The following is a 10,247-nucleotide window of genomic DNA, read 5'->3' as shown; positions in this document are numbered from 1 at the left end:
GGTTGCTGTTACTCAAAAGTGTTTATTTGAAGTACAAATAAGATCATTAGTGTAAAATTAAGGCATGAATTCAGTACCTTGTGACTGTGATCAGGACATAAGGAGTAGTAACAGGCTTTTGTAATACAATTGCTTTAGGTTTTGAGGTTGGGTACTTTTTTAGTGTAGTTTGATCTTCAGATTTGATGATTATGTTTTGTGCATTAATTTTAATTGTTTTTGTTGATGTGTATGCTGTGTTTTGAGAGTTTTTGAATAGCGCTTAGGAAATGGATTCAGAGTAAAATTCTGTTGATTTTAAACCTAACTTCTGTTGATTTTAAATCAAAGTTGTATTCTTTTTCATTTCATTCAGAGTGGCGAATATAATTTTGAGTAGGTTTTTTCTCTAGCATTAGCAAATGAGAATGGCCAAGAAAACCTGCAACTAGAACCAATTGGTGAGTTTTAGAGACATATATTTATTTATATCATGCTACATTATTATAACATTATTTCTCTATTTTATAAGCTCCAAGTTGTGCCTCATGCCTGCTCAACCTCCCCCGCCCTAATGTCTACAATTTTAATTTCTCCCGAGTGGTGATGCATGAAGAGATTCCTCTACCTTTAGGAGAGTGGTTTTTACAAAGACTTTTATAAAGTACAGTATTGCAAGCAAGTAGAAAGAGGAGAGGCAGGGAGACAGGAACATTTCGAATTCTAAACTTGTAGCCATTGTCAAATTCGTAATTTTCTCTTTATTATTTCTTTTAAGAATCTTTATTTGAGATCTGTTTCTAAAACTGGTAGGATAGTTATTGTTACATAGGTGATGCTTGATCATGCTTTGTCACTCCGACTTTATTACCTTTGATAGAAGTCTAAGTAAAAGCATTGTGTGATGGACGTTTTTGGCCCCTTTTGTTTCATGAAATCGGTTTACTAGGTGAGTACTTTGCATAAAGATAGTTCTGAGATTTCTATTGTTTCTTTTGTTGGGGTTGATGGTAAAAGGCATTTTGCCAAACTGGAGTGTAATAGAAATTAGAATTTCATTTAACTTTGTTTCATATCTGAAAGTAGAAGATTGTGCTGTTGATATTGATTTATTTTAGAGACAATCAGAGGAGAGATCTAAATCTCTCTCTTTTGTATGAATAAATCTTTGATCAGTCAAATAAACATACAGTTTTAGATTTGGTGTCTTTTATTTATGTATTTAATTTGGGTGAATGGTGAGTTGCCAGAGTAATAGTATGGTCTTATGTGGCAAAAAAAAGTTAGGATTTGGGTTTCGTGTATGATCTATACCTTAGCATTATGTCTGATTCTTTGGCTTTCGTGTAAAAAATTTTATGTCTAGGGCAGTGACTGTAAAGAAATGACACAATTTTCACTTGATGTGAATTGTTTGGTAGCTAACAATTACGTTATTATTTTGTTCTAGGATAAGCATTCTCGTCGAGGATTGCAAGCCAAGGTGCAGCACGGGATGAAGCTTTTGATATATTTGAGAACTGACTAGGAGTCCTATGGCTTTGTTCTTTCAAAACTTGGCCTTTGTGACAACCCTGATTAAATGAATTATGATTGTATAACGATTACTAATTTTTCAGTGCAGTAATGAATATTTTGCCTTTAATCTTCTTGCTTCTATATTCAGTTCAAGAAGTCCTTTGTTGGTTTAAATCAAAGGCTAACGGTAGCCGACATTAGAAATATTAATGCATCCTTCCATTTTGTCTTAATTTGTATACAATGCACAAGGTGATTCAAGTTCCATGTAATAAAGCTGAGATTAGCAATATCAGTTCAGGCCGACGAATGTTTGATTTTTTGGGGGAGAAATGCCCTTTCGTAAACATAGCATTTGCTTTAGCTACTTTATCTTGCATTGTCAAGGAAAGAGGATGTAATGCAGAGTTATTTTTCTCTAGAATGATAATTCATCTTGCATTATGTCTCTTTGATGGTGGAGACTGGAGAATAGCTTCTCTTAATTTTTCAAAGGTTGATGATAAGTTGATAACAACACAGACCGTTTTATCAGAGGGGTAGGCAATAGGTTACCATGCTATTAGTGGAGATTTTGGTAGATAAAACAATTCATAACCATATTGATGCTATAAACAGTGCTCATTAGCCTTAAACCTAGGCTTAATTCGATCACTGTAATATACTAATATTGACATTCCTTTTATCAGTTTGTTTTTAATTTGTTACTTAGCCTTATGCCTAATATTTTTACATTACCAACCCTTTCCCAAAATATAAACTTAGTATCTTTTAAAATACTTTCCTCCACTTTTACTTAAATGTTACATTAATTATTACGTATTGTCATCACGAGACTTTACTACGCTTAAGTAACCCGTTAATAAGTTTGACAAATATTAAAAATTGCAAATGCACATTACATTAAACACACTAAAACTATTATTAATATACCATTTCACCTGAGAGTGAGAGATAGCTCAAGTGGTTAAAACTTCCCTCCCGATTCTAGAAGGTCCTGGAATCGATTTTCACCCCTGCCCTTGTGGCTCTCTAAACACACAAAAAAAAAAAAAAATACCGTTTCACCTAACCTCTTTACTATGAGATATACATTAAATACCGCACTAAGGATTAAAATTTACATATTTTATACTTGTCGTTAAATTTCAAAAAATTAGGGGGGCACCCGCGTTCAACTAGTTCATCTACTGCTCAGCATTCGGATCAGTAGAACAGGTGCTCTCCTTCCATTTGAGCTCCTCCAGTTTCGCGGCGGCGACCTCTTCATCTACCTTGGCCAGCTCTGCCTTAAGTTTCATGATATTTGATTCTTTTTGGTGAAGCAGTTGTTTAAAAGCGTCTCGTCGTAGCTTCGCTGCGTTCAAGTCATAGTCAGCAGCTTCTAGCATGAGCTTCAAATGACTTATTTTACTTTCATGAGCTTCACGGGCATCGATCTCTTTTTGCCGGAGCTCGTTCTCGCTCTTCTCGAGAACAGCCTGCAGATCTTTGTGGATGATCTTAATCATACTTAGCTTCTTCTCATTCTCTTCCACCTGTTTCTGGAGCTTTAATTTTTCCCGTCGTATATTTTCATTCCGCACTAAAGTCGATTCACAGATCCGATTTAACTGAAATATAACAACAGATGAATTACAAATGCGAACACAAAAGAAAAAATAATCCCAAGGTGTAAAGAATTAAGTACGGATCCGAGCTTTGTGGTTCGGTTCATCAACCTCACCCGCAGGAACTCGGACAGCAGCACCCGCTATATTGATCCATTGCTTTACTTTTTCAGCTGGCGAGAGCTTGTCCAGATCTGCAGACTGTGGCATACCCTTCCTCATCGCTTTGTAAAATCTCCTAAGTTCTTCGGGAATGACCCCTTTCGGGAGGCTCGGCGCAGAAGGAGGGGGAATGGACTCTTGAGGTTCGCCTCTATCTGAAGAGGGGCTGGGCTCAGGAGGGGGAACGGAGTCTCGAGGTTCGCCTCTATCTGAAGAGGGGATCGGCTCAGGAGGAGGGGGAATGGAGTCTCGAGGTTCGCCTCTTGAAGAAGGGCTCAGTGCAGAAGGAGGGGGACCGGAGTCTGGAGGTTCGCCTCTATCTGAAGAGGGGCTCGGTGCAGAAGGAGGGGGAACGGAGTCTCGAGGTTCCCCTTCTGGACTGTCATCCGCAATATCGACTTGGCAAGTTTTGTCAGTAGCCATGGTCTCCTGGTGACGGTTCTCCTTCTCGGATTCAGTCCGAGGGCTCTTTGGAGATTTTTGTGGAGTACAGAGAGACTCTTCCAGCTCCTCCGGAGACGGCACATAAGGCCTTTTGCAACCCATGCTTTCTTCGGCTGCTTTTGGGAAACTATCCATGGAACCAGGCATAACTTCATCAATTTTCAGTGCTGAAAATGATTGTATATCCTCGATAGCTTCCTCAATGCCCTCAGTTTCAGGCTCAGAGCTCACTTCAACCAGCAGCTGTTTGCAGAAGAATTCAATTATACATTAATGGATTGATTGTGATAAAAAAAAAATAATAATAGGTGGGAGAACAGCAGATATTCAATAGCTAAATGCTATAAATGGCTTCGTTTTGATTCAATAATTCATTGTTATTGGACTGCCTGGGTCTGGAATAGACTGAACATTCCAAAACAATCCTTTATTGCTCGGTTGGCCATCCAGAGAAGACTGAGAACGAAAGATAAGCTTTACAAGTATGGGGTTTGCTCTGGTAGCAGTTGTTTGCTGTGTGGAGATGCAGAAGAATCAGAGCAGCATCTATTTTTTAGTTGTAAGTATACCAGGGGATGCATGGATAGTATTCTGTCCTGGACTAATCAAGATATTTTCCCTCAAATGGGGATTTCTGCAGCTTGGAAGGAATGGGGAAAGAGATTCAAAGCAGGGAAGCAGGGGAAAGTTGGTTATGCTATCTTGACTGCTTTGGTATACAATATCTGGTATGTTAGGAACAATGCTTTCTGGAATAGAGCAGTTTACTCTCCTGAGTGGGTTGTGAAGAGGATCAAAGCTGAAGTTTGTCTGAGAGTTCAATGTTTAATTGATAAGAAATGGACCATAGCTGACTGTAAATGGTTCCAAAACCTGAAGAATTCTGTACAGTAGCTTAGTATGTAGCTTGTTTTGGGGGTGTGTTGGTCTGTCTTTTTTGGACGGACTTAGGAGACTCTCTAAGGGAACTCCTTTTTTGCTGTACATATTTTTTATCACTTAATATTTTACCTTACTTACCAAAAAAAATCATTATGGCCAAGATTCATGAAGTTAAAGTATTACCTGAGATGCAGGCGCTTTCTGGCTTGTTGGCTTTTTTGATAACTTATTGGCGAGGCTTGGCCAATATACACTTAATTTTTGCCGAACCTATGATAATACATGCACTTTTCTTAGTAATACAGGCTTGAAAAATATGCCCTCAAAGTCAAGGTGCAGTATAAAAAAATTAATAAATAATAAAAACCACATATACACTCACATTTTCTATAACCCGCCATGTTGATTCAACAGGATAAGCCTCAGAAGATCCATCAATTGGCTTTTCTTCTAGCAATTCTTGCACACATGCATGAGTGGAATTTGCCAGAGATTCAAGATTATACCCGCCTTCCAAAGCTAGTAAAATTTTACCTTGGGCAAAATCCATTAACTACAAAAACAGAGTATAAGAAAAGAGCAAGTTTTAGTAAGCAACAGGACCTACAAAGAAATCAAAGATAAATTGTAGACTACAGCAATGTGCTTTGTCATCCTTTTATCATGGTTGGTCGAGTACAGTTAACCAACACCAACAAGCATTTTGGGGACTTAACTTAGCAGAAAAATCTTTTACTATAAAACATTCAACTTAACAAATACCAAACCATTAACATGTAAACAACAAAGCTTACCGGCACTATGCCATAAAGGGCAATGATTCGTACCACAAGGTCCACAATGTAGTTAACAAGCATATATGCCTAAAATTATTTAGATACAAACCTTTCTAGCAAAACGGAGTAGCCAAATGGAGAAACACAGCAACCACCAAGAGGATCAGAAACAGCTGTTGCAAAAAAAAGTGTTTTAATACCTAGAGAAACTTAATCATATAAATCTAGAAAAATGATCACAAAATCACATCTACCAGCTAAAGACAATGCAACAATTTAAGAATAGAAGAAAAGATCGGAAAGTACCAAACAACTTGCCAGCATTTTTTTGAATTTCAAAACCATCAAAAATGGAAAGGAACTCAACTACTCATGCTGTTCCATGGATTTGCTTATAGTCTAAGCATCCCAAGATCATATTATGACAACAAAAGAGTACAAGTTTTTAAAGAAGAATTACTGGAGATCCTTATTAGATAAATAAAATAGATAAATTTGTCAAAATCTCTACAAAGTTTGCATTAGAAATGGCCTGGACAACAGCTGAACAGCTTGATTGTTCAGCAATGGTCTAATAACTAGGGACTGTTTTGGTACTACATGATTCACACAGAAATTATTAAATTAATGAAAGCCATCTATCAATTTCATCTTAATTTACCTGCATCAAACCCGGCTGAAACAATAATCATATCAGGATTGAATTCTTTAACAACGGGGATCAGTATGTGGTCCCAGGCAGCAAAATAGTCTGCATCACCACATCCACCTTGCTCCCAAGGCACATTAATGTTGTATCCTTCCCCTGATCCTTCTCCGATCATACTAAGATCGCCATCATCAGTTTCGGGATAAAAATGTCCAAAGTCATGCCTAAAAAGATAACGACTCAATAAATAAAAATAAAAAGATTAAGGATAAATCATATATGTATCCTAATGATTTGAATTCATATGGAGAAAATGCAACACTCGGAAAATATTACATAACCATTCGATGAATAGACATAGTCTAATAATCTAATTTTTACCTGTGTACCGAGAAGAAAAGAACACGAGAATCCTTCCAAAACATCTTTTGAGTGGCGTTGCCATGATGGACATCCCAATCAACAACCAAGATTCTATGGATGCCCAATTCTGCCTGGAAACAAAATATTCGTAAAAAAAAAAATAAAGTCAAACAATAATCAACACAAACATTTTCTTTTTCTTTCTTTTTTTTTTAAAAAAAAAATTCAGGGGAGGGGGCGTGAGCAGAGAAATCTCACTCTTTCATTCAGCAGGTAACTAGCAGCAACAGCCACATTGTTGAAAAGGCAAAAGCCCATGGGCTCATTTTCCTCGGCATGATGGCCAGGAGGCCTCACAATAGCGAAAGCAGAATCAAGCTCCCCTTTGGCTACTTTCTCTGCCGCCTATTTGGAATAGCATCAAATACTTAGTTCATAACAACATTAATACATACAAAAAGAGAAAGACAGCCGGTCCCCTGTTAAAAAACCTTTGCAATTATAAGAGAAACCATGATCTAGCATTTTTGTCCAATACTAATATTTGACATCCAAAGTTTATACATAGTATTTTTTCTCTAACACTTTTAGAGAGGCAAGTAATGACAAGATGTCACAAGAAAATCCTCTTCAATGCTATGACTTTGATTCATGATAATAGAAACATATACTTGCTCCATATTTTAATAAGTGCAACATCACTACTTTTCAGTTTTTAGGGAACTAACCTTTAAGAATTATCTCATTAGGGGATGATATTCTCTCCCATTTAATAATTGGGTGAGGGTCGAATATAGAGTGTGAAGAGGAGAAAGAAATAGAAGGAGAAGATGCAGCCATAGAGAAAGTATGACTTCAAAAAAGACGAGAGTGAGAGGGGTATGGTGGCAGCAGCTAGATGAAAGTCAAGATGGTTTGACTAATTGTGAGATTGTGGAAAGGATGAAGATAGTGAATGGGAGGTCTGGCACAAGGAGGTCAAAGGCTGATGTTTCTTACTACCTCCAAACTTGTATGTTCTTTATGCTTTCCATTTTAATTCATTCTTGAAGTACTTTACACTTTTATTTTTTTTGGCAACCCTATATACTACCTTACCCCCACAATATTTACTCCTTTCCACTCACTCTCTCTTACCTTTTCCACTTTTTTCTTACACCTACTCACTACATCAACACTCTTTCTGCATTAACCTTAATTTGTGAGCAAGTAGTAACCATAAAAAACTTACAAGATAGGATGTAGTATCATTATTATTATGCCAATCCGGTCACAGTACCTAATTCCTTCATGATTCTATTATAAGTATAGATCTTTAGGAGAAGTGATTAACCAAATTATAACAATGGACAGTGTATCATAACAATTAAAAACAGCCATTAATGGGAGCAGCTCTTGTGCTGAACTTATTACCTCTATAACAGACCCTGCAGCTAAGTAAGCAGCTTCTGATGAACCTTTGTTGAGATAAATGGAATTATATTTCGAAGCAATTCTATTTCTTTGAGAATTTAACCGCTTCGAACTGATTTTGCTAATCAGTTCAAGATGTGTTTTTGAGTGAACATATCTTGTGTGTTTATCCTCTGCTTTCTTACCTTTAAGAACAACACACCTGAAAACGAGAAAGCAAAATATAAAATTTTAGAGTACACATTCAATAGTTGAAGTACAATGGTAATCAAAACTATATAAGGTACTCATGAAAAATTAATACTGAATTTGTACAAATTTACATAAACATGGTTTTCATTTTCAAGCAACCACCACAGGACCACAAAGAGGCTGCAGATTTGCACAATAGTGACAAAGTCTATATCAGCAAACACTTCCTCTGTGCTTATCCCTAGATCATAGGTAACATTCAAAGTTTAGAGAGTTAACATTTGAACTTTCTTATATTATTCTTGAAGTTACTCTTAACTGAGATTTTCAAAGGAAATATACTTGTTGTGGTGAAAGAAAAATCTAAAAGCAGAAATAGATGTGGTATATTAACTCAATTCCTGATCTTTAATCTAATTTGGCCTATTCTTTAAGAATGGAGAATGTACAACATAGAACTTTCCCGCTGTTACTGCTTTCCATACAAACTTGTGGATTTTAAACACCATATAATGTACACAACACCTTACCAACGCAGCGAAATTTAAAAGACAATAACTTCAATAGTGACACATACTAGACCGTAGACAAATCTCGTCCCACAATACATTACCAAGGCCAATTTATGGGGGTTCTCGTTACTAATTCAAACCAAATGCTTCCACTTAAAGAACAAAATTAAATGACCAAACACGAAAACCCTCACAAAAGATACTACATTTACTAAAACTAACATAGTCCCTACTCCAACAGCGCTTACAATCAAAACTTCTTTTACTAGCCATGAAGATCCTCACAGAAGATTATACATTTACTAAAAATACCATACTCCCTAAATCACCAAATCCAAACCCTAAAATCAAAACTTGTTCCATTTAACAATACATAAATTCACTTGTTCGTCTACTAGTACTTCTGACTTGCTTCAACCACTACTCACATTACACAATTCATAACCCTAAATTCATCACAAAAAAACTCATAAATAAACTCAAAATCAAACCCCAACAAAAATGACAAATTCAACTTGAATTGCACAACTTTCACACAAAACAATTACTTGACATAATTACCACATAAAAACAACAAAATTCAGCAAAATAGAGAGGAAAAAAAAAAAAAAAACCTATCAGTGAGGCCGGAATCGCGAAGTTTGTTCCAGATAACCCTAATTCGATCAGGACATTCAGGATGATCATCACCATCAGGAGTATTATGGTTGCACATTCGTTCATCGTAGACTAACCCTACTCGTCGCTCATTTCTCTGGGAATGTCCTGCTTCTTCCGCCATTTCCCTCGCAAATTTTCTCTCTCTAGTTTTCTCTGGCAAATTTTCTCTCTCTAGTTTTCTCTGGCAAATTTTCTCTCTCTAATTTTCTCTCTCTAACTTTGAAAATTGTTGGCTTGTTGAAAATACAGTGACTAGCAAGTGAATTTATATATATAAAAAAAAAAAAAAAAACGATTAATGCTTCACTTTTCGGCCGAGGTTTCACTTGTCAGTTCTGCCAAGGCTTCAATTTTCCCTCGCAAAACAGAGCAAATAGAGCGCGGGAAAATTACAGAGCTTCTCACTTGTACTTCATCATTAAAAATATACTTTTAAAAATAAATACTCCCTCCATTTTTAAATACTTCTCTATTTCTCCATGCGCGGAATTTTAGGAGAAATAGGAGAAAATAGTAAAATATGAAGGTAATGGGGTATGTAGAAGAATAAATAATTGTAAAAGGCAAAAGTATTGGAGAGAATTGGAAGAGAGAACATAAAATTAATAAAATATGATTAATGGCGGGTCCACTAGGTGAAAGAAATTAATTGAATATTGTAAAAGTTTTCCAAATAAGAAAATGGAGTAAGTATTTAAAAACGGTCAAAAAAAGAAAGTGGGGCAAGTATTTAAAAACAGAGGGAGTAATAAAAAAACAAATTTAAAAAAGGGGGATTATACAAAAATTAACTAGGTTAATCTCGTGCGATGCACGATTTTATAATAAGAATTGAATTATAGACTTTTATGAAAGAAAATAACTACTTCCTCCGTTTTCCTAATTAATTTTTGATTAAATATGAATATACAATTCCCAAAAGTGCATAATTTTCATATTTAATTAGGAAATTTCAATTAAATTATATTATTAACTATTGTTAACAAATCATAAATAACTACATAACATAATATCTGTAGAAAATCCAAAATTTAAAAATTCAAATGGAATTTAATTTTCAAAGCAAAATAGGGTAGTTTGTAAAGAA

General features: G+C 35.7%; 1 protein-coding gene across 1 annotated transcript; it reads right to left on the bottom strand.

Annotated features, from left to right (window-relative positions):
* Nucleotides 1-2,260: 2,260 nt before the first annotated feature.
* Nucleotides 2,261-9,597, bottom strand: LOC145568504 (histone deacetylase 5-like). Its single transcript, XM_081627928.1, has 10 exons — nt 9,115-9,597; nt 7,797-7,998; nt 6,642-6,788; nt 6,402-6,514; nt 6,033-6,244; nt 5,477-5,544; nt 4,978-5,148; nt 4,779-4,865; nt 3,224-3,956; nt 2,261-3,110 (listed from the first exon to the last, which is right to left on the bottom strand). The coding sequence occupies exons 1-10, from the start codon at nt 9,279-9,281 to the stop codon at nt 3,094-3,096; spliced, it is 1,917 nt and encodes a 638-aa protein (XP_081484054.1). The 5' UTR covers nt 9,282-9,597; the 3' UTR covers nt 2,261-3,093.
* Nucleotides 9,598-10,247: the final 650 nt, after the last annotated feature.

The sequence above is a fragment of the Chenopodium album genome, chromosome 11, assembly GCF_948465745.1.
Source record: "Chenopodium album chromosome 11, dcCheAlbu1.1, whole genome shotgun sequence".
NCBI classification, from domain to species: Eukaryota; Viridiplantae; Streptophyta; class Magnoliopsida; order Caryophyllales; family Amaranthaceae; genus Chenopodium; species Chenopodium album.
Note: the sequence above shows the minus strand (reverse complement) of the source record. Positions and strands in the feature narration are given on the sequence as shown.

Coding starts and splice junctions, on each gene's coding strand:
- LOC145568504 (XM_081627928.1), bottom strand. CDS start 9,281: ATGGCGGAAGAAGCAGGACATTCCCAGAGAAATGAGCGACGAGTAGGG. Junction 7,999..9,114: donor GATTCCGGCCTCACTGATAG/GTTTTTTTTTTT, acceptor TCTCGTTTTCAG/GTGTGTTGTTCTTAAAGGTA. Junction 3,957..4,778: donor AGAAAGCGCCTGCATCTCAG/GTAATACTTTAA, acceptor TTCTGCAAACAG/CTGCTGGTTGAAGTGAGCTC.